This window comes from Acomys minous (genome assembly GCF_964271855.1).
Source record: "Acomys minous genome assembly, chromosome: 6".
Taxonomy (NCBI): Eukaryota; Metazoa; Chordata; class Mammalia; order Rodentia; family Muridae; genus Acomys; species Acomys minous.
In genome coordinates, this window is record NC_140487.1 from 112,215,115 (window position 1) to 112,240,870 (window position 25,756).

At 39.4% G+C, this 25,756-nt stretch overlaps 1 protein-coding gene across 3 annotated transcripts in view; it reads right to left on the reverse strand.

Annotated features, from left to right (window-relative positions):
- KDM1A (lysine demethylase 1A) overlaps positions 1-25,756 on the reverse strand; it is a 55,108-nt gene that overhangs the window by 25,003 nt on the left and 4,349 nt on the right. For 2 of the 3 annotated variants that reach the window (XM_084788287.1, XM_084788286.1), the window contains exons 2-4: positions 22,299-22,464; positions 7,369-7,428; positions 2,391-2,524 (exon numbers count right to left, since the gene is read on the reverse strand). In XM_084788287.1, the coding sequence (XP_084644413.1) occupies positions 2,391-2,524; positions 7,369-7,428; positions 22,299-22,464 (360 nt within the window). The remainder of the gene's footprint in view (positions 1-2,390; positions 2,525-7,368; positions 7,429-22,298; positions 22,465-25,756) is intronic. The other variant, XM_084788288.1, reaches the window with a different exon arrangement.

Genomic DNA, 25,756 nt, shown 5'->3' on the forward strand with positions numbered 1-25,756 from the left:
GGCCTGGTCTACAAAGTGAGTTTATGACAGCCAAGGTTACACAGAGAAACCCTGTCTCGAAAAACAAAGCAAAACAAGAGCAGAAACATGCACTACATGAAACAAAACCAATGCAATTGTACCTAAAACTTCCCCTAAACAAATATTGGTAGCTCTATACACCTGTTGATTCAATCATGAGACATATCAATGTCAAGATTTATAAGCTAAGACATTTCCATTCACTTAAATACCAGCTTTATTGTGTTTCAAACCTCTAGTATAACTGACCTGTCCGTCATCTTAGCTATATGGTACTTTGTGATTCAAATTTTGCAGTGGTTGTACAACCTAGTAGCCAAACTAACAAAGTAAGTAGGAGCTAAAAAGCAAACATGGCTCAAGATATGTTAGAGGCATATTCAAAACACGAGGAACTCCATAGATACTATGAGAAAATGATGGGCATGTTTATAAATAACACCTTGCAGCCTGGCACGGTGGAGCACGTCTTTAATCCCAGCACTTGGAGGCAAAGGCAGGCGGACCTCTGTGAATTCGAGTCCAACTTGGTCTACAAAGTGAGTCCCAGACAACCAGGACTACACAGAGAAATTCTGTCTTGAAAAATCAAAAACAAAACCAAAAAACAAAACCCAAATAACACCTCGCCCTCCCTAATAGCTAAAGAAATTTGTTTTGTTTTGAGACAGGGTCTTATATAGCCTAGGCTCAGCCTCCTGAATGCTGGCTGCAGTTAAAGGCAAGGCTACCATGTCCGATAGCTAAAAAATTTTTGGTAAAGGACATTTTCAAAAAATTACAGCATACAAATGATTAATAAATACAAAAAAAAAAAAACCGCAGTAACCTAAGAATTAAAAATAAGGTGGGTTTGTCTTACAGTAGCACAGCATCATTCAATAACAAAAATGGGGGCAGGACAATCAGATTATAGTTCAATCTTTCTGGATTCTTTTTGTTCTCTCTCTCTCTCTCTCTCTCTCTCTCTCTCTCTCTCTCTCTCTCTCTCTCTCTCTCTCTCTCTCTCGTTTTCAAGACAGGGTTTCTCTATGTAGTCTTGGCTGTCCTGGCCTCACTTTGTAAACCAGGCTGGCCTCGAACTCACAGAAATCTGCCCACCTCTGCCTCCCAAGTGCTGGGACTAAAGGCGTGCGCCACCATGCTCGGTGAGACAGGTTTCTCTATATGTTAACAGTCTTAGCTGTCCTGGAACTTACTGTGCCGACCAGGCTGGCCTCAAACTCACAGAGACCCACCTGGCTTACTTCAGCCTTTCTGGTACATAATCTGCATTAAAATGCTAAAAGTGTTTCTAACTTATGAAGTTTTTACTCCTGGTATAACCACTATTAAAGTGAATTTTTTTCTCTTTGGGTATTGGAAAATATCTTTACAAAGTTTTCGTTTTCTACAAGTTGCGATTCTATTTCCATGCACACAGAACCATACAACCACTGCTCACTTTGGATCACAAACTACCACGTAACTACAATGACACGTCAGCTATACTGGAGATACGAAACATGTGAATGCCAGGGCGTAAGTCAATGGAAACATATTCCAGACACAGAACTGAAAACACATTGAAACTAGTTAAAGTTTAATTACAGCAAAGTAAAAATGGAAACTTAAGTTTCTAAATAGTTAAATATTTCTAATAGAAGAGTTAAGTTTCTAAATAGTTAAATGGTCCAACTGTTAGGAAAAATACTATAAAGTTAGTCTAGAGGAAGTTAAACCAGGTGACAAAAAAGGGTTAAGGATGCAGCTTTGAAGGGAAAGGCAAAGTGGTTGCTTAAAGTAGCTTATATCTGGCTGAGGATATGGCTCAGTGGTGAAACACTTGCCTAGTTAGTGCGTAAACAGCCAATCTCCAGCACTTCTCCCCTCCCCACCCCATCCCACCCCACCCCAAAAACGGTTGAGACAAATTTTGTTTCAATGTAGATTTTTAATATTTATCAGGTATGAGAAGGATCCTTTAAAAAGAATGCAAATAGAACCCCAACTTATAGAAATAAAACTTTGCCCCCATCACTTTCCAGTACCCATGTTGGATGGCTCACAACTGCCTGTAGCTCCAGCCCTAGAACATCTAGGATACCTGTGGATTCTGTGGATACCTGTATTCACATGCACACACACACCCACACAGGTATACAAGCATGCACATACACACGTGCAAAATAAACACAATAAACATAAATCTTCTTAAATAGCTAAAGGAAAAAACAATTTTTCTCTGGCAATAGTTATATATGGAATAAAAATAATACAAATGATTTAATATCTTTTTCTGCTCTTCTATTTTGTTTTTCAATATTCCTTATAAAAGTCATGGATATTTTTCAAAATTAAAGTGAAAAAAGGGAGGCATAGACACTTACTGTGCGGTTCCTGATGAACAGAAAAACCTTCTGTGTCTGCTGGGGCCCACTGATGATGTCAGGGAAACAGGCTGCTTCCTGAGAGGTCATCCGGTCATGGGGAAGTCTGCTTTGAAAAGCTGCACCCTCCACACCTAGCAAAGGAAGCAGAGGGCCACTAGAACAGTGCATACGGGCATAGACCAGTGATGAGGAAACCTTAAATGCCTCTTCTGCCTGAAGACAGCTGTAAACTGTGCCTAATTCACAGACTGATACTGCCTTCAAAAAGTTGTTTGTTTTAAATTTTGCCTCAAAAGTTAAAATTTCAAGCTTAACATCTCAAAGTTTATTAATGAAGTAATTACAACAAACCATTTACAATATTTTCATCCATCAATCAGATAAACTGAATTATATTCTAATTACAATGAATATTGCAGATACCATACAATACAATTTAAAGGGGGGGGGGAGTAAAAGTACACTAACAGGCCAGGAGTTAAAAAATGCAGTCACAGGCCTTAATTTGAGATTACAGCATGAAATGGAAAGTTGAAAACTCAAAACAGAAGAATACACAAGCTCATCATGAGCAGGATGAACTAAATCCTCATTATCTAGCGTTGGCGAGTGGGCAGAGAAATCAAGCAGATTGTCATGGTTAAGTCAGAAGTAGACCAAGAGTTTACTTTTTCTGTCAGCAACATTAGAAATACTTCACTCTATACAAGCGAAATGCTGCTATACACAGTGTACGACAGAGTATGCCCAAAGAAAACGAGTTACTCTGAGATTACTTAAATTTGGCTTTTAAATATTTTATAAGCTGGTGGGTTTTATCGTGTTTGTAAGGGATTCTTGGAAAGGCAGGCACATGCTGGGGTTACAGCTCACACATCTTAAAAACACTAACGCAGGCAGACAGGCCTGAACGCAAGTGCTTACCCAGCCCTAGATCCAATCCCCAGCAAATGTCCACTCCAGAACCAGGAGAGGGACAAGAAAAGTTACAATTTTTAGAGTTTCTGAATTCAATATTATAAAGTATTATAGTAAGTAAGAAAGCAAGACAAAAGTGCCTATATATAATATTTAAAAGTCAGAAAACAGGAAGTTAGAAGCAATGATAAGAGGGTTTAGTGAAGACTAGAATTGAAAGAGCACAGCAGGTACAAATTTAACTTGAAGACTGTAGCTACTCTATCGAGGGATCTGTTTCCACAAAGACATGCAAATGACAATCACCACTTAGAGAAAGTCACAGTGAACAAAAAGGCCAAGTAAAACTGCCCAGTGCTGACAGAGGCCACACACTGGAAATAGCTGTTCTCCCACAACAGCACTGCCCACCACTAGATGTAAGCACAGGGCAAACCCCTGAGCTGCACACCACTAAATAACCAACAATCCTGTATTAGCTAACTCCAACCTAAAATCAAAGATTGTCAGAACAATTAAATATCCCTCAAAGGACAAAAATAAGAGCCTTCTCATTGCAGGTGGCATGTGATACTACTTGAGGAGGAAGTGGTGGTGGAAGAGGTACCAACAGGGGCAGAAATTTTCTAAAATTATACAGCTTTGATGTCCCTGTCCCCTACCTCAAACCAAAACAACTGAACAAAAACCAGAAGTCCAACTCTAAAATATCTTAACTCCTTATAATGAATAGTTATCTACTCACTACAGTTTAGTGCTTAGGCCAAGTACTTCATAGGTTATAGTTCATGTGTGTACTATTAACATAAAGTTAATGATCACTATAAAATCCCCACTACACTCCACTTCTCCGTTGACCGTGGTGGTGCCTGTCATAATGCCAGCACTCCAGAGGCAGAGGCAGGAGGAGCCTAAGTTCAAGGTCGACCTGGGCTTTATGGCAAAACCCCACCATGAGCCCAACCAAAACATCAACAAACACTCTTCTTTGGCTTGCCAAAAATAATTTTCTTTCTTAGCTATACTATATTACGTCCTGGCTTTAAAAGTGGTCGATTAATTAACACTTCTACTAAACCAGATTATTTTTCAACAGCAGAAAAAACTATGTGGGAAAAATAATCCCCCCAAATTTCATATGACACTTGGTTCCAAGATGCAAGTGTTCTTGGGGAAAACAAATAAAAAACCACATACACTTGGTTAACTTTGGGCATCTGAGGAGTATGTAACAATTGAGATAAGTTTACACAGCAATTTCAAAGTACTTCTCTAGATCAGGAATCAAAAATGTTATACAAATGCAAATAAGAAACTAAAAAGGTGGTATAATATATCAGAAGCAATATTCCTTTACAGCTCCATCTTCCTGCTCTGACTCTGTGACACTAAGTTCTCAAACTGAAAAAACCTCTAGGACACTCAGTGAATGCTGAGGTGACTGCTCACGCACAAGCCTGGTGCTCTCCTCAGTACTCAACAAATCAAAACTCTCAGTAGTTATGTTATTTTTTGTATTTAGGGATAGAGTATTATTTAAAGGATGAAGGCCATTGTAAAAACTGGGCAACAAGATTAAAAAAGCAAATCTAGACTTTTTTTTCAAAGAAAACAACAAAAAGTTAATTTGGCATAAGCTGTCCAGAAGCTAAATCAAAGTTTCTTTCCTATGGAATATTTACAGGATGAAAACAAAGATCACTCTGGATAATCCAACATCTCATAGCAATCTCCTTTACAGGAAACCTGCTGACCTGGATAATGTCTTTTTTTTTTTTTTTAAAGTAACCAACAGTACACAGAATTCAGAAGTAATTTGCATTTGGCTCTAGAATATAATTTTTACTTCTGTGTGTGGATACACTACACTTAATACAATCTATTATTCTAGAAATTTAGAAAATTACAAAGATGCTGTCTAAATTTTTAAAAAGCCTCAGCCTGCCTAGCTTCAGTCCTATCTCCCACCCCTCACAGAGTTAAGTTCTACAAGACGCTTCCTTCTAGTCTGCAATCATGCTAAACTACAACGCCCTTTCTGACCACCTGACGCTGTCTCTAAAAACACACAAAACCTTCTTCTTTAAAGGAACAGCCCACATTCTGCAGGGCGGGTCAACTAGAGAAGGGGCAGGCAGGGAGGCAGCACTCTTAAGTATTTTAAGCCACAAAACTACTTTGCCCTGCTCTTTATGAGATGCAAATAGAATTTTAACAAGGGCTGAGTTACACGGAAGTTAAAGAGTGGAGGCCTGCGTGCATCAGTTGCCTTTGAGTATTGTTTTAAGAGATAAATTAACTAGATTTCAGGCTGAAAGTGAAAACAAACAAATATCTGGTGGGATCTACATAAAGTCTTTTCTTAAAATCAGCAGAGGTGTGTCAAATCCTACAACAATTTTAAAATAAAAAGAGTAAAGGCAGGAGAAAAGCAAAGTCAAGAGCCCTCACATTTACACGCTTTGTTTGTAGGGCAGATGCCTGCGGATCAGTATGTAGAACAGTCTATACGCTAAGAAGCAAGGTCCCTGAGTGCTCGCTCACAGCTGCTGGTTTACTGCTAAGGTTCTTTGTTCTGTCAGGATCTGACTCAGGGACAGGGGCACACAGCACTATCTGTTTGAAGGCAGGAGCTAGACAAGATGACCTCAAGCTCCCTTCTAGCGCTAAGAGTTAGGAGACACACATCAAGATGGATCTCAAGAAATCCAAGATACAATCCTGGCCACAAGAAACCCTCAAAGTTCCCTGGCTTCATTTGGAGACCGCTAACCACGTAGGCATGTTTTAAACTCTGACTGTGTCACACGTTTGCTTCTGAACCTTGCAAGATCTAACCTAAGAGAGGATTGGCGGGGTTCACACCATTCACCACCCTCCTGGCAATACCCAGAACCATGCTCTACAGTTTCACATGGCTGCCTGCTGTTGTACCAGCAATACAATATGCTGTTTACGTAAGCAAAGAGGAACAGTTTCTAAAAACAAAAACCAACAAGAGAACTTGATTTCCTTCAGATTAAGACTCTAGAGGCTGTGTTCATCAAGTTTCAAGGAAGATCTCCTGCATCACTCAGTGAAAGCATTCTCTCTGAAGCAGCATCTCCTTGGGACAGTATGGAAAGATCTCCACTTAGAACATTCCAATCCTCTTGACTATCAACTACCAACTACTCTATCTCCAAGGAACTACCTCTGGTCCAAAACAAAGCACAAATAGATCCTGAACCTGCTAGACACAAACTACAACAGACAAATAACCTATACTTAAATGAAAGTTGACAGCCTTCAGTAGTAAGTAATAAGTATTCCAATTTTAAGTGTCTAAACAAATCAGCTTTGGGCCCTGGTGCATGTTCGTTCTCTCTCTCTCTCTCACACACACACACACGCACACACACACACACGCACACACACGCGCGCACACACACACACACTTCAAAGGACGAAAGGATGAAAGACAAGCATGTTACTTCCAGTTCTTGGAACAAGCCTAATTGTCCCAAATGACTGTCCTACAAGTCCTTTACTTTTTCCTAGAAGTAAAAATCTACAGTTTGGTCTGAACAGAGAGAGTCCTACGAATATTCTTTTTCTTAAAGGTAACTTTTACCCTAGAAACAAAATAATTCAACTGTACATACTGTTAGCTGGAAAAAGTACCTAGCAGCAACAATCACACCTATGAAGGTGTCACCTGCAGTCTAGTCCTACCTAGAATACCTTAGCAATGTTTAGACTTCCCAGTCCATGGTTTCTTGTCTATGACTACTGCTACATTTCTCTTTAAAGGTCCCATTGACTCCCAAGAATATTACCCGCCATCGCCTCAAAAACATGAAGAATGGAGGGCTGAGATCGGCCTGAGGACTTCAACAGTCTGCTTGCCTTTGTTCTGGCTACACTCTCTACTTACACTATCCTGTCCTGTGGGTTACATTACCCCTGCGCTTCTGGCTACAATGACAATACCATAGCCAAAAACACTTGCAAGCATCAATCACTCCCTGACTTGGCGGCTCTTGCTAAAGTGGCAAGCATCTAATGCCACCCTCACCTGATGCTTGGCCGTCTCCATACCCTCCAGAACTGTCGTCTTGAAGTCCTCCTGCTTGCCCTGTGGAAGGAAAGAGGAGAACTCAGGGACCTTACTCCATAAATTAAGATAATATTTGGACATAAAGGCCTAATAGTTGGTGACTCAAGAATTTACCACCAACTAGTAAACCCATATCAGAGAGCTCTTTCTGGAATAAGGCCCAGGGAATTACATCATCTTTCAAATTCTGATCAGGAAATTTCAACTTCACATGCTGATCCTTGTTGAAAGGCAGTAGAACAAGTACATAATATTTCTAATCCCTAAATTCTTGCTGCCAGTCGTATTTAGTAAGTCTGGATGGGGATGGGAGATGGATTCTAATGCCCTGTAGCTAACTGTTGCTACACTGAGAGGGTCTGACATAGGCTATAAGACCTGAAATTGCAACAATTTAGCATCAATTCAAAAGTCTCTTAGTTTTCTATCTAAAAAGACAACAAGCAAATGACTGACAATCTTAGTAAAAAAAAAAAAATCCTGTTCTCATCAAAGCAGGGGATATAACTAGAAGACTCAGCACCAAAAGTAGTTTTGTTTACCACACACAGTAGATAGGACTGGACTGAATATTGCAGTGTTTCCTTAGTAAAGACACCATGTAATCAGAGGCCAAGCTACAGACCAGGGACTCAAGGAACTCAGGCAACATCCTAGGGGAACTTCTACCTTAAGCTATATACTAAGCCTTGCTTTAAAAAACAAAAACAAAACAAACAAACAACAACAAAAAAACCCTCCACAATGGTACTTTGTAGAACTTCAAGAATCTAAGCTTTAAATTAATCAGAAAATATCAACAGACTATCTTCTACAATCTAATCAAGACAGACACCATGATCTTAGGCTTCCAGCCCCCTGGCACACTGCAGGGGCAACACCACGTGGACTCTGAAAGTAGGGAAACACAGTCTCTCAGTGATCTGAACTTAAAACAAGCTTCACTAGACAGTTTACCTTAGGATATCCCCACAAGACAGCAGATTGGTTTTTCCACCATTGAGTTTGAAGGAACAGTAAAGTCAAACAATTACAGCCCTTATAAAATTGTTCCAAGGTCTATGAAAAGTTAAATGATAGCTCTATCCAAAATATTAAGGACTGAAATTCAAGCAGTGACTTTTGAGAACACTATAATAATGTGCTGGTAGATAGCAGACACTTTTTAAAAGATCATTTTCCTGTGCTCTTGTCTAAAGGACCCACTTGGTTCTAGAAGGTTCTTTGGCTTATAACAAGATTATCATGTATATAACTTTTTGTTTAGAGGCCCTAAGAAAAAACCCATAGGCATGAGAAGACTGAACTGCTAACACAATCTACAAGCTAATCTTGAGAACACAGGACCTACAGCTTAAATCAGCAATGTCCACTCTTGCTATGATCTTTTTTTCCTGAAAGAGTTGTGGGCTTAAAAAAAAAAACATCATTGTTGGTTTGTTTCTGAACAGAGCTAAGGTAGATCAGAATACTAAATCATATTTGGAAAAAGAAGAGTGGGCTCATAACAGTAAAACCAATACAGCTGAAGAATAACATTTGAACATTAGCTGTTCTCTCAAATGATGCTCCTGACTTGGCAAAAGTGAAGGTTTCTTACAGAAACATATCACTACTAAACAAAACAAAACAAAACCCCTAACAGAGAAGAAAAGCACCCTTCTAGTTTGTTTTTGAGATAGGGTCTCGCTATATAGCTCCTGCTGACCGGGAACTCACCACATACAACAGGCTGGCCTTGAACTCACAGAGATCCACCTGCCTCTGCCTCTCAAGTGCTGGGATTAAAGGCGTGTGACACCACACCAGGCTGTAAAACCACTTTCAATTGGTCACTGACACTCAATATTCCACCCTTTCTATTCCTATCATTTCCCTTTCTCCAACTATATGTCATGCAATAAGCATTGTTTAAGCTACAAATAGCTCTACTCATTTTTCTATTGTCAACAGTATTCAACAAAAAGATATTTCTTATTCATGATTACTGTGCTACAAAGAATGAACAAAGTATAAGGTAAGGCAGTCTTTCTTGCTTCTGCTTTTAAAGGTACATTTTAAAAATTCTTATAAAGACAGTGAGCAAGTATGGTAGTGCATGCCTATAAATAACCCTGAGGACTTGGGAGGCTAAAGTAAGAGGATGCCAAGTTCAAGTCCAGCCTGGCTTACATAGCAAAACTCTTTGTTTTTACCAAGATACTGTTCGTTAATAAGAATATATAGGAGAATTTAGAAGCTATTTAATACCCTAGAAATATTTTAAAGGCTTTTTCATAATATGAAAAAAATTCAAATCCAAAGTATTGTGTGGGTAAACAAAAGGATAAACGCAAAGGGTAACTAACATACAGCATAAGAACTGATGGAAAGCAAAACTAAAATATTCTTTGTTTGATTTGTTTTGTTTTGTTTTTGAAATAGGTTTTCTCTGTGTAGCCTTGGCTGTCTTGGACTTACTTTGTAGACCAGGCTGGCCTGGAACTCACAGAGATCTGCCTCCTGAGTGCTGGGATTACAGGCTGAACCACCTAGCCTGGATAAAACATTCTTAGTAAGACTTAGAAAGAAGATTTATCTATTGGCCTAAAAGTTTAATTTGTTTAGAAGTGAAAGGATGTGGTTATTTTCTAACCATTATATACTTGTGTATTCACCCAGTTTTCAAAAGAGCTGAAAAGAATCCTCTTTGGTTTTGGTTTTGATTTGTTTTTAAGACAAGACTTCATGTACCCATTTGCTATTATGTATCTGAAGATTAACTGAATTTCTGACCTACCTGGGGCTCCCTTCCAAGTGCTTGGATTATAGGCTTGCACCACTACTGAATGAAGAACAAGTAATCTCTCAACTGAGCTACATTCCTAGGCTCAAAAGGGTTTGTTTGCTTGTTTTGCAGTGCTGAGCACTGAACCCATGACCTTACGTACGCTAGGCAAGCATTCCATTACTATGCTATATCCCAGCCTAGAATCTTGTTTTCTTTTCTTTTTTTTTTAAGATTTATATTTATTACTATGTATACAGTGCTCTCAGGCCAGAAAAGGACATCAGATCACATTATAGATGGTTGTGAGCCACCATGTGGTTGCTGGGAATTGAACTCAGGACCTCTGGAAGAGCAGTCAGTGCTCTTAACCTCTGAGCCATCTCTCCAGGCCCCCATCTTTTTTGTTTTCTAAGACAGGCTGGTCTTGAACTTGATGTACATATGAGCCCAGACTTGAACTCTTGCTTTCACCTCCCAAATGCTGTTACAAGGCCCTCTGCCACTGAGTTACAGCCTCAGTCCTGCCAGACGTCCTTATTGTTAATATTCTGGATGAATATGACAGGGGCTACACAATCTGAGCCTCCTTTACAAATTTCAGTGTTGGGATTACAATCATGGGCTGTCACATCCAGTTCATCATTTTCTTCATAAGGGCACAGATACAAATACTAACAGCCAACTTTCTACATAGTTAGCATATATAAAATATCTTATTCATCTAACCTGGGACTCTCCAGACCTTAGGATTCTGCTCCTTACTTGTGAAAGCAAGCACACGGTTATCTTTAATAAGTAAAAATTCAAGATAAAAAAGTGAAAATATTCAAAAGTAACTTTTTTGGCACCACTGCCTTATTTTATTTCAGCCACCGTATGCACACACAAGTGCTCAAACATGCAGTAGCAACAACAAATTCCTCAAGCACTACTTAGGTCATGTGTGCACAACTTCTCCAAATCAAGAATCAGTCTTTGGCTTATCTTCTGTAACAACTGTGGGACTATCCCCTTTAGGGCTCCAGTTCCATCACTAGATGCTTCCTCATCTTGATTTAAGTACCCAAGGGCCCATTTTTTCCAACATCTTAAACAGAAGTCAGTGTTGACCTTCAAATACTCAAATATATGGAGGTGAAAAGGACCAGTTTGCTGACCCCAAGAACTTCCTACTTTAACTAGTTTCCTGCAATTACATCTACATTTGTAATTTCTCTAAGTAGCTTGATAAACCTCTAAATCTTCTTAGAAGAAATGACTGTTTCAGAAATGAGATGTCAATCTAGTCACTTCACACCTTGGCAAATTAGCTTGGTAATAAGAAATCATTATTTTCAGAGAAACCCTGTCTCAAAAAACCAAAAAAAAAAAAAAAAAAAAAAAAAAAAAAAAAAAGAAATCATTATTTCAAAAATTAAAAAGCAAAAATGTAAAACTCTTCTTTGAACACACAAATCCCCATTTTATTAACAATCAGGGCAATTTTGTGTTTAATAATTTCATAATTTAGCCAAGCGTGGTGGCACACACCTTTAATCCCAGCACTCAGGGGGCAGAGGCAGGTGGATCTCTGTGAATTCAAGGCCAGCCTAGTCTACAAGAGAGTCCAGGACAGCCAGGGATACACACAGAGAAACCCTGTCACGAAAAAACAAAACAAAACAAAACAAATAATTTCATAATTTGATGTTTAATGGATACTTATCACAAACTGCTAAGCACCAACACAAAAATAGAGGAGAACTCCTTCTTTAAAAGAGCTTATTTGGAAAAATATGAAAAATACCCATAAAGCAACTTTTAAGACATGAAATAAGATAATAGACTTGAGGATCGGGATGATTTTCTTTTCTTTTTTTGGTTTTTTGAGACAGGGTTTCTCTGTGTAGTCTTAGCTGTCCTAGACTCTCTTTGTAGACCAGGCTGGCCTTGAACTCACAATGATCCACCTGAGACAGAGGTCTCCCAGGTGCTGGGATGAAAGGCTTGCGCCACCACACCCAGCTTGAGGATGATTTTCTGTACAGGTCTCGAAGCATTTGGATAGACTGAGAGGCCCAAAGCATCCAAAGGCAAAGAGACAATCAGATGCAGTATGCAGAATATGGCATAGCACACTTAACTAGGGAGATGGTCTGGAGGAGCAGTGGGAGAGCAAGCAGAGATAGCCAACTGCTAGGTATGTCCAGTTTGTAGCCCACAGGACACATGAGGCTGAGAAGAGCCATAAATGTGGCCCCAAAACTCTGTGAACTTACTTAAATCATTATGAGAGCTTCTTACAACTATTTTTGTGACTCAACTATATGGTTCACCAGTGTGAACTTTGTAGGTGTTAACATTAAGGCATTATGTCCAAACCTTGGACACCCCGAAACCTAATCTTGATCTTAGCATTAATGGAAGAAAATTGATCTTTAGCAAGAACGCGGTATAACAAAATGTATTTTACTTAAACTGATCTGACTACTTTGTACAGATGTCTTGGAGAAAGAAGTGACCTAGAGAAAGAAAATGAAATTAAAAAGCAATAAAATAACTTACATGTAAAATGTAACACAATACTTAGCAAATCACAAAGGCTGTGTACATGAGGATATAAAGGGATAAAGGACTTTAAAGATTACTCCATTTTAATTTAGGAGAATAGTAATGCAATTGATAAAATGGGAAGAGATAAACTGAAATGGGATTATTCTAAAGATGTCTGAAATTAAAGACTAGAACACAGAAGGAACAATAAATCTAAATGTTTTAAAACTGCACAAACATATAAATAAATAAATACATGATTCATTTTAGGAAAGTAATCAAAGCCTTAATTTTTTTTGTTTTTGTTTTTGTTTTTTGGTTTTTCGAGACAGGGTTTCTCTATGTAGCCTTGGCTATCCTAGACTCGCTCTGTAGACCAGGCTGGCCTCGAACTCACAGTATGACTCCTGCACACTTGTTCTGTCCTGTACCACATAAGCACAAGCACATAAAATAATGTTTTGAGAGAGAACATCACTACTTTGTACTACCTTTCTGTTATCTCCATATTAAAAAGTAACTATAAAAACACCATTCAAAGCTGGGTGTGGTAGTGCATGCCTTTGATCCCAGTACTCAGGAAGCAGAGGCAGACAGACTTCTGTAAGTCTGAGGCCAACCTGGTCTACAAAGACTCCAGGATAGCCAGGGCTCCATTACACCAAGAAACCCTATCTCAAAAAACGAACAAAAACTAAACAAAACAACAAAAAATTACAAACCACACCAACCAAACAACAACAAAAAACCCCAACACCATTCAAAAGCTGGGCATGGCAGTTAGCACACCTTTAATCCCACCACCACTCAGGAGGCAGAGTAGATCTCCCTAAATTCTAGCTCAGCCTGAACTATACAGTGAGTTCTGGGACAGCCAGGGATATAGAGAAAGGCCCAGTCTCAAAAACAAAACAAAACATCAACAATAAAACCCAAAACACAAACAAAAAAACATTCAAGAGTCTGGAGATACGGGCTCCTGTTTATCTGGCAGGACCTGCAGTGAACCCCCAGCTCTCAGGTTTAGTGACTCAAAACTGCTTGTAACTCTAGTTTCCAGGGATCTGATACCCCCCCCTTCTGACCCTCAGGCAACCAAGTATACACGGTACATATATACACAGACACACACACTCATATATATAAATAAAAATAGTAAAAACAATCTAAAGTATCATTAAGATAAACTCAATACACTTTTTCCTACTACCTATTTGACCCAATTCTGTGCAAAATAAATGTCTGTTAGAATAAATGTAAAGCAAAGTAAACTAGATTCACAGAGATAGGAAAAAAAAAGACTCTTCAAGCACACTAGAAGTCTGTTAACGATGCTAATGACTGTCAGTATTTGAGGAACAATATTATTCTAAATATAATTCATAGGTTTCAACTGAAACAGAAATCCCAGAGTTACACCATCATTATAAAAATGAACTAAAACAGCCAACCTTCCATAATGTCTAGAACTAAGAAAGGGTTCTGCTGAAAACAGGCTATCCCTCTTCACCATGCCAGAAGAAACAGAAGTCAGAACAGTAACCATGGAGACAAAGTAAGAAGTCAACACACAGGAAGCTGCTAGGGAAAGCAAACCTTTTTTGAAATCAACAGAAAGACTATTTTTTACAAACTATTTACCCACATCCCATAGTACAGATTTTCCTGATCCGTATTTTATGCAGTCTTGATTCATGGTGTAGATTTCAAAATGCTTCAAAGAAAATGTATAATTCTGATTCTCAGTTATGCTAACGACAAGCTTACGGTGTCTGAGCAGTAAAAACAAAGAAACAAACAAACCCCAAACCTTCACTTTTCTTATTTATCTGTTTTTAAAATTGTTGGTATCAAACTTTATTCTGGCTCCACTATTAAAAGTACCAGTGTAACATTTCATACCAATGCTTACTATTATCTTCAAAGTTGCACATATTTGACAATAATGTACTAAATTGACATTCCAGTTTCCAAAACGATCTATGTAGTTTATAATTTGACCTGAATCTTTTTTCTGGCTAACATATGAATAATCCTATTCCTATTCCTAGTTCAACTTTACTGTTCAACATAATGGTAGGATGCACACTTTCCCAATGGAATCCTCACAGAAAGCCCCTGTAGCAGATGAAGAAAATTCTCATGGACAAATTACCCCATCATTGTATTACAATGTGATCAGACCAAATAAATGATAGAAGAGAATTGAAAGTTATAATAATAAAGTTGTTCAACTAAAATTATTGTTTTCCTTAAGAAAAATCAAAACAAAATAAACAAATAAACCAACTCATTAGGAAAGCAGGGCAGAGCCAGTACTCTGGAGGCAGAGGCAAGTGGAACTCTGTGAATTTGAGGACAGCCAAGGCTACATTGTGAAATCCCTGGGGGGGAGCGGGGGGGAGAGGAGACCAAAACCAAACCAAACCAAAAATCATTAATTCTTCATGTTTAATGTAAAATTTCCAAAATCCAATCTGATTTGACACAACTTCTAAAAGGTTTGATACAACACAGTAACTAGTGTTAGGATTTTGCTCCAGTCTGCCTACCTGTGATGTCATTGCCTACCTGTCATAGGGGTGTGGCCCAAGGTTATAAAAGGCCAAACCCTCCTCAGGGCTCTCCCTTACCTCTCTCTTCCTCTCTCTCCCTCTTTTTCTGGAGTACTCCTTCTCCCTCCTTTCTTCCTTTCCCTATGCTCATTTAATAAACTCCTCATCTACTATCTGTTGCCTGGCATCTTATTTTAATTATTAAAACTAGTAAATAACAATAATCTGTATTCTTTAAAAAAAAAAAAAAAGCACCAGAGTAGATGTTAAGTATTCTTTTCAAGACAGAGTAGCCTTGGCTGTCCTGGACTCACTTAGTAGACCTGGCTAGCCTTGAACTCACAGTGATCTGCCTGCCTCTGCCTCCCGAGTGCTGGGGTTAAAGGGGTGCACATCATAAAAATGATCTCATCAAGGTAATAATACATATGCTGCTGTCTCACTCAATTCTGACAGTCTACTAATACACATTACTTCAAAATAGATTTACACAATTTTATCTACCAGCTTAAAAAATTAAATGAACTTGTGGATTCTTAGTACAATTTTCCTTAGATCCCTCCTACAACTGGTCGGTCAGCTGCTAGTATCCATAGCCCTTTGGACTGAAATTATAATGAAGGGTCTAGTCTTATTTCAAAATTCTTAGAACTACACTTGCAACAAAGGATTAAAAGTGTACAATTAAGGGCTGGAGAGATGGCTCAGAGGTTAAGGGCACTGACTGTTCTTCTGGAGGTCCTGAGTTCAATTCAGCAACCACATGGAGGCTCACAACCATCTATAATGTGATCTGATGCCCTCTTCTGGCCTGCAGGTGTACATGCAGACAGCACTGTATACATAATAATAAATAAATAAATCTTTTTTAAAAATTTTTTTTAAAAATGCACAGCCTTTAATCCCAGCACTTGGGAGGCAGAGGCAGGTGGATTGCTGTGAGTTCCAGGCCGGCCTGGTCTACAAAGAGAGTCCAGGACAGCCAAGGCTACACAGAAAAATCCTATCTTGAAAAACCAAAGGAAAAAAAAAAAGGTGCAATTAGTTGCTGTGTGCTAAATAAACTAAGGAAAGAGCTACTATATTTGGAGGAATCTTCTTTTATGTAGAAAATATCTCCATTTTACCTTTTATTTGTTTGTTTTCTGAGATAGTTTCTCTGTGTAGCCCTGCCCATCTTGGAACTCGGTAGACCAGGCTGGCCTTAAACTCAGAAATCCCCAGAGTAGCAGCAATCCTTATCTCCAGCTTCCTGAATGGTTTTTATTGTTTTTATGACAGGGTATTTCTATGTAGGCCTGGGTGTCCTGAAACTCACTTGTAACTAGATTGGCTTAGAATTCAAAGAGATCTACCTGCCTCTGCCCCCCTAGTGCTGAGATTAAAGGCATGGTCAATCACTACCCAGCTCAGGTTTATTTTTCAAAATTTCACCTCTAGGGGCTAGACAGATGATGCGTGTGTGGGTGCGCGCGCGTGCGTGCGCGCGCCCATGCATGCAAGAACACTAGCTGCGGGCTGGAGAGATGGCTCAGCAGTTAAGAACACTGACTGCTCTTCCAGGTCACGAGTTCACTTCCCAGCAACCACATAGTGGCTCACAACCATCTATAATGTGATCTGATGCCCTCTTCTGGCCTGCAGGTGTACATGCAGACAGAGCGCTGTATTCATAATAATAAATAAATGCAAAAAAAAAAAAAACCCAAAAAACAAAAAACCACCACTAGCTGCTCTTCCAGAGGACCTGGGTTCAATTCACCTAAATGACAGCTCACAACTGTCTGTAACTCCTGCTCCAAGGAATTCAACACCCTCAAACAAACATAAATGCAGGCAAAATACCAATGTACATGAAAGAAAAATTACAATGAAAAGAGAAAAGAAAAAATTTCGCCTCTACATTACATATCAATCTTGTACTCTCTACACTCTCTGCTTCCAAGTCTCTCTAGGGCTGTATTTTAATTTTTTTTCTTTTAAAGACAGGGTCTCTTTACATAGTTCTGGCTGTTCTGCAACTCACTAGTATAGACTAGGCAGGTCTACACCATGTCATCACTTGGGTCATCAAACCGGCCTTGCATAGCAAGGACTTTATCCAGTGAGCTATCTCACCAGCCTGTTTTCTCCTTTTCTTTTAAAGTAAATTGGCTGGAGCTGAAGGTGTGTGCCCACAATTCCAGCACTTGGGAGTACAGGCAGAAGGATCACCAGTTCAACCTTAGCCTCAACCAAGCCAAAATGAGCTCGGGCTGTTACAAAGGAGGAAATCAGCTGCCAGCTCGTCTTCAGGGCCAGTGAGAAGGCTCCCTGGGTAAAGGCACTTACCAACGTGGTAAAAGGTGAGAAATAACTTCCACAAATTGTCCTCTGAACTTCCCACCTCCAAAACATACACTAATACAAAAGATTCTGCCTTTTAGATTTCTGTTACACTGAATAATCAATTAATCAAATGTTTATCAGTCTTGTTGTCACATATTTTCATAATAACATTAGTGATCCAATGTCACTGAAACAAACTAAATACTTCTACTCATAGTTTTTCTATATTTATTTTTGATTATTTAGTATTTTTACTATTCCAGGTTGGGTGTACTTTTTAATCTGTGTGTGTGTGTGTGTGTGTGTGTGTGCGTGTGTGCGTGTACGTGTTCTCTTGCTTTCTTCCCTCCTTTTTCTTGAGGGTGGGTGGGTGAGTTTCCACACTGTACAGCCCTGGCTAGCCTTGAACTCCTTGAGATTCAATGGACTTTACTTCAGAGTGCTGGGATTAAAGACATGTGCCACTATGCCCAGATATCTTTTTTTCTTTTTTACAAAATATTTTACTTAATTTATGTGTGCTGGTAACAGGTCTTGGAGTTACAGATAGTTGTGAGCTGCCATGTGGGTGCTGGGAATTGAGCCTGGGTCCCTTGGAAGAACAGGCAGTACTCTTAACCACTGAGCCATCTCTCCAGACCCATGCCCAGCTATCTTCACTTTATTTTTTGGTATAGTGTCTCACTGAACCTGGAACTAAGTGATTCATCTAACTACTGGCAAGACTCGGGAACCTTCCTGTCTTTGCTTCCCCAGGGCTGGGGTTACACACACAGACCACTGAACTTGGGCTATCCTTTCATACGTGTTTTCTCCTACCTTCTTGGGAAGAGGGGGCTGGTAGAGCTGGGGAGCAAACCCAGAGACCTAGGTCATGTTAGGCAGGTGCTCTACCACTGGACTACAACACCAAAATAGTTTTTTCTTTTTCTTTTTTCTTCCCGAGACAAGGTTTCTCTGTGTAGCCCTTAGCTGTCCTGGAACCCACTCTGTAGATCAGGCTGGCCTCAAACTCATAGAGATCTGTCTGTCTCTGCCTCCCAAGTGCTGGGACTAAAGGAAAGCACCACTGCCACCCAGCACATTTCATTTCAAATGTGCTTTTACTAAGTTTTCATATATGTCTCAAGCTATGCACAACAAAACTACTTATTACTCAAAATATTATCATCCTAAAGCAGAGTCCTCCGGTGAAAATGTAAAATCAGCAACTATTTAGTAAGGCAGTAGGATGAGGACAAGTGATGACTCTGTAAATTAAAGGCTTAGTAGCAGCAGAGCAGTTAACAGGGTAAAGACTGAATAATGCCAAGGGACAATCTGAAGTACATGAGACAAGTTCCAAATAAAGTGTATTTGTAACAGAGGCTCCTTCAACCAAGGGGCAGTAACTCTAAACCAGTTACGGACACAAATGAGTCTTCTGTTATGGAAGCTCCTCCATTAACCAACACATGCAACCCAAAGGCAGTATGTTCCCAGTAAGTCCCCATGACTTAAGAAAACAAAGTTTAATGTTAACAGAAAAGATACTAGGAAATAAAACAAAACTATCATTTGTTAAACCAAATATAGCCAACATGGAAATTGTAAGAAAACAAAGCAATACAGGTCTAAATATAAGCAACAGTTGATACTTAAAAATCTGTATATTACCCATGTGACTCTTTTTTGGTTTTTCACACAAGCAGTCAAGCCAGGCTTTCTACAATATGGTTCAAATCTGCCTTTTCCAATTCTCATTTAAAAGAACTTGTCCAATAAAGGTCTTTGGAACACCTTGGGCTTTTATAAACAACAAAGGTTGTGCCCCTTAAAATTAACACTTTAGAAACCAAAGCAAAATTTTGTGAACCAACTTAAAAGTAGGTGAAAATAAAATTAAGCAATCAACCCTTAGAATATTTAGACAACTTCTAGATATTTTCCTTACCAAAACTTAACTTTCCTCCAAATACTAAAACATCTTATTTATACAGTGCCTCCAAATAGTAAATCCCTTCAAGATATGTTTTGTGGGACCCAGTGACTGGTATTTATTTTTTTTAAATTCCTTTAAAAAAAAATATAAGGGCTGAAGAGATGGCTTAGTGGATAAGAGCACAGGCTGCTCTTCCAGGTCCTGAGTTCAAATCCCATCAACCACATGGCAGCCCACAACCATCTGTAATAGAATCTGAGTCTCTCCTTCTGGTGTGCATGAAAACAGAGCACTCATATAAAAAATAAAATAAACACACCATTAAAACCAAGACTTGATTTAAATTTTTAGAGAACAAAAAAAGTGTATCCTGTTGGTACCTAAGATAAATCATATCTACTAGAACCACAGACTACCACACCAAAAAACCTCTGACATATCAGATCGTCACCGGACAATACTTTAAAACTCTTCAGCTGAGGGATCTGCAGCCTCAGGAGCTATGACAGGCATTTCAATAGCACCAAAGGCAGAATTAAAACAAACAAACAAAACAAACAAAAAAACAAACAAACAAAAAAAACCAATCAAAAAGACTGTATTGGGGGGGGTGAAAAGAAGAGAAGGGAGATACAGAGTGAACAAAGGGAAGAAAGCTAAATGCAGTGAGGTGTTGCTGAGGTATAGGGGAGGTCTGCTGCCTCCAGGTGCAAAGGTAAGTCACATCCACACTACAAGCCTTCCAATGCTGAGCTGCCTGATGAATTACTGAAACAGTCTTAGGAAAAACCCCTGCATACTGGGATGAACTGAATCCAGAATCTAATCTTTCTCTTTTTCAGACAGTGTTTTTATAATATTTTGTTTCAGTTGTACAAGTTATTTTTAAGAGCTTTAGTCAGAATTTATGCTCTAAACCTAAATTTACAACAATTGACTTTTAATCCTCTTAAATAGAGTACCATTATTAGGGGCTGGAGAGATGGCTGAGTGATTAAGAGCACTGGATGCTCTTCCAGAGGCCCTGAATTCAATTCCCAGCAACTACATGATGGCTTACAAGCATCTATAATATGATTTGGTGCCCTCTTCTGGTGTGCAGGTGTACATGCAGATAGAGTACTCATATACATTGAAAAAAAAAAAGTACAGTACCAGCATAAATAGTGGGTTTTAAAAAATACCCAAGTTCTTGGAGCTGGAGAGATGGTTCAGAGGTTAATAGCACTGACTGTGAGGGCTAGAGAGATGGCTCAGAGGTTGGGGGCACTGACTGCTCCTCCAGAGGTCCTGAGTTCAATTCTCAGCAACCACATGGTGGCTCACAACCATCTATAATGTGATCTGATGCCCTCTTCTGGCCTGCAGGTGTACATGCAGACAGAGCACTGTATTCATAATAAATAAAGAAAGAAAGAAATCTTTAAAAAAAAAAAAAAAAAACAAACAAGTTCTGTTAATTTACAATAACATCAAAGAGGAGAAACACCTAAAATGAAAAAAAATTTAAATGCTAGGTCAAAAGCTTAAACTTGTCAAAATGAGTTTTAATCTGGATAGCTCTGGAAGTAACAAACACATAAGATGGCAGATGAAGCCTGAAATAAGCGTTCTATTTTAAAGGTATAGGACTAAAAGAACTGGTGAAGTGTGGGTCCTGTAGCTAATAGAACTTTAAAAGTTATTTCAAGGAGAAGAATGCTACAATTCTTCAAAGTCAAAATGTGTTACTAAAATGTTATTCAGGGCAGAAAACACAAAAAAAATTAATTAAGACTCTAGTTTTACATTGTCTCTCCAAAACAAAACAACTAGCTAGAATATCCTGAGAAAGCTAGGACTGAAGGTTGATAATATTTATGAGGGTTTTTGTTTGTTTGAGACAGGGTTTCTCTGTGTGTGTTGTGTAGCCCTGACTATCCTGGACTCGCTTTATAGACAAGGCTGGCCTCAAACACAGAGATCTGCCTGCCTCTGCCACCTTACTGCTGGGACTAAAGGTGTGCACCACCACACCCAGGCTGCCAGGTTCAACAGTGGCTGTCTTCCTCAATCACTCTTCACCTTATTTTTTGAGACAGTCTCGCTGAACCTGGAGCTGGCAGATTCAGCTAGGCTGGCTGGCCAGCAAACCTCAGCAATAGTCATGTCTCTGTCTCCTCAGCACTGAGGCTATAGGCTTGTGCTAGATACTCAGCTTTTTGGGGTGCTAAGGAATGAACTCGGGTCCTTATGATTTGCTCAGCAAGCACTTGACTGAACATCACTCAGTGCCACAGTCTTTCCTTATACCATTCCTTCTATTAGAAGGACCTCTAACTGAAATGACAGGATCTGAGGCCTGATCCTTTTAACTTCAGAATGCTTTTATATATGTTCACCAGGAAAAAAGTTTTTACTAACAAGTACGCGTACATAAAAACAAAAACACCACCACCAACTAATCAAACCTTTAAGCTGTAAATTCAAGTTGTTGTTGACAGGATTGGCTCTGTGGATTCGACACTGTGTTTTCTCTAACCATTTATTTTCTCCTAATTATAACCAACTTACACTGCCATTATATATCACAACCCTATACATTCTTCACACATAAAAAGATCAGCAGCAGCATTATTAATACACATGTGCACATATACACATGTATATGAACACATCAAAAGACACAGCAAAGAACCCCAGAATCAGAATATAAGCCAAAGATGCAGATATAAATAACACAGCAAGATAATAACAAAATAACTGACTTTTACTTCTTAGATAAAATATTATCTTAACTCACCAGATGGCTCTTCTGGCTCACTTTCATTTTCTTCCTCAGGTGGGGCTTGAGGAGGTGGTGGGGGAAGCTTCTTTTCCTTCTCTGCTTTGGCATTTCTTTCTTCTTCCGAATAATATTCATCTTCTGAGAGGTTGGCCAAGCTTTCATCCATTTCCCTGTATTCTACCTACATGGAGATCATACCAGGAAAAAAAAAAAAAAACTAATGAGAAGCTCAATCACGGACTCTACTTGGAACCATTAATGGAAATTGATTGCTTTCAAATTTTAAAGAAATAACAAAGATCAAACCAACTTATAATAGTTACTAAAGACAAAAAGCCTTAAGAATACAGTGTCATCTGTGAGTTCCAGGCCAGCCTGGTCTACAAAAGGAGTCCAGGACAGTCAAGGTTACACAGAGAAACCCTGTCTCGAAAAACCAAAAACCAAACAGTATCAGTCATAGTTACATCTCTGACTCAAGCTCTCCTGTAGGTTTTTTTTCCCCAGTGTGTATTCATGTTCATATATTGAAAGTTTCTATTAAAATGGTTCTCATGGGGCTGGAGAGATGGCTCAGAGGTTAAGAGCACTGGCTGCTCTTCCGGAGGTCCTGAGTTCAATTCCCAGCAACCACATGGTGGCTCACAACCACCTATAATGGGATCTAATGCCCTCTTCTGGTGTGCAAGTATATATATGCAGGCAGAACACTGTATACATATTAAGTAAATTAAAAAATAAAATAAAATGTCTCCCATCCAGAAACCCTGTCTCAAAACAAACAAACAAACAAACAAACAAACAAAACAAAAAGCCTCTCATCCAAAAATAAAGTTAGTGATCCAGATATGGTGGCACATGCCTATAATTCCAGGTGATTTTTAAGTTCTAACGTGAGCTACACAGACAATTTCATGGCCAGCCTATATAAAATATCCTGTCTTAAAATATCATGAACTGGTCAGGCTTAGTGGCCCACACCTTTAATCCCAGCACTCAGGAGGTAGAGGCAGGCAGATCGATGTGAGTTCAAGGCCAGCCTGGTCTACAAATGGACTCCAGGACAGCCAAGGCTAACACAGAAACCCTGTCTCGAAAAACCAAAACAACAACAACAAACAACACATGAACTGAGAATGTAGCTCAGGTATTAGAGTCTCTTCCTGCTGTGGCCACTTTGAAAATCTTTTTTCTGCTTTTTGCTATTATTAGTTGACATACTGAGGACAGATGGCCCAAGCTAATTTGTTAGACCTGCGAGACCTAACGTGTTGACCCCAACATCTTCAGTACACTTTTATAAAACTTCAATTTAAGTCTGACTATGTAATTTCATATTTTAAAAGAGGAAACCCTAGTCCTGGGCACAGTGGTTCACGTCTATAATCCCAACACTTGGGAGGCAGAGGCAGAGTCTACATTGGCCTCAGCTTCCTTTGTAAAAAGTTCTCTTCAGGTGTATGTACTCTTATACATTCTAAAGCCAAAAGAGAAAATTGGGTGTCCTGTTCTATTACTCTCTTCTTTATTCCCTTGAGACAGGGTCTCTCACTGAACCTGAAGCTTGGCTATAGCAGCCAATCAGCCTCTGATAGCGTCCTGTCTCTACTTCCCCCACAATGATGGCCAGTGGGGCCCACACTCATCAGCTTGCTTTTTTTTTTTAAAAGATGTATTCACTATTTATACAGTATTCTGCCTACACATGAGCCAGCAGGCCAAAAGAAGGCATCAGAGCCCATCACAGATGGGTATGAGCCACCATATGGTTGCTGGGAATTGAACTCAGGACCCCCAGAAGAATAGCCAGCACCCTTAACCTCTGAGCCATCTCTCTTGCCCTCAGCTTTTTTTTTCCTTTGTTCACCACCCCACTGAAGTTACAGTTTACATTAGCTCCCAAAACTGACTATGAATGGGTAAAATTCCCTACCTTTTTGTTGCTGTTGCTTTTTTTGTATTTTAGTTTATATTATGATTATGGGTGTTTTGTTAGTTGGGGGATTGTTTTATTGGCTTTTTTTTTTTTTTTTGAGACAGGGTTTCTCTGTGTAGCCTTGGCTGTCCTAGACTAGCTTTGTAGACCAGGCTGGCCTTGAACTCACAGAGATCCCTTGCCTCTGACTCCCAAGTGCTGGGATTACAGGAGTGCACCACCATGCCCTGCTATATAAGTGTTTTCTGTCCAATTATTTTTGTGCACCATATGCATGCAGTGTTCACATAGGCCAAAAGAGGGCATTGGGTTCCCTGAAACTGGAGCTACAGACAGGTTGTAAACTGCCATGTGGGTACTGGAAATCGAACTTAGGTCCTTTGGAAGAACAGTCATTACTCTCTGCCAATGAGCCATCTCTAACCCCACATCCTTGCTTCTAATTGTCCCTAAAACAAACAAATATCTCATGTTTCTTTTGAAAGTTTAAGAGCTGTTACTATGGCCAGGAAGGTGGCTCTTGGGATAAAGTGCAAATCACTGATGAAGACCAGAATCCCCAGCACATAAAAGACAGTCAGGAGTGGTGGGCATGTAATCCCAGTGCTTAGGAGATGCAAGGGATCCTTGGAACAAACTTACTACACAGACAAGCAAAATCAAAAATGCAAAAAGTTTGGGGTTCAGTCAGAAACCCTGCCTCAGAAAATAAAGTAGATTAAGGAAGACACTTGATATCAACCCTGGCCTCCATGTGCATGCACATATAGGCACACATGCTCACACTCGAGAGCAGGCACAGACTGCACATACCAAAAAAAAAAAAAAAAAAGAGCAAGATGGAAAAAACAGGACTCAAACCTAAGAGAAGCTGGACATGGTTGGCACATACCTGCAATCCCAGCATTCAGGGAGGCAGAGGCAGGATGGTCTCTGTGAGTTCGAGATCAGCCTGGTCTACAAAGTGAGTCCAGGACAGCCAAGGCTACACAGAGAAACCCTGTCTCAAAGAAAAACCAAACCAAAGCAAACAAAAACCAAAGAAAATCCTAAGAGAATTACAAAGACAGCAATCTTACAAAACTCCAACTGATCCACAGATTCAACACAATTCCAACATAAATTGGGTGCTGAGGCTGAGATAGCTGAGTCAGCAACATTCAGACACAGGGCAATCCCTGAGGCTTGTAGTCATATGGACAACCAGTGAGCTCCAGGCTCAAAGGAAGATCCTGGATTACAAAATAATTTGGAGAGATGATTGAGGAGGACGCCTGATGTCAACCTCTGCCGCTATCCAAACATGAACATGCATACATACACATGCACCGCACCCACACAAACATGTATACTAAGCACACAGCACACCAAAAAATTCCCATCTGTGTGTAAAGTAGTTATACAATTCCTACAAAAAGATCAATCATCTTGAAGAACAAGAAAGTTGATCTTGATTCCAAAATCCTTTTATAAAACCACAGTACCCAGAACAGTATGTCAGTGGCATATGGGTAGAAAAATACATCGATGAGACCAG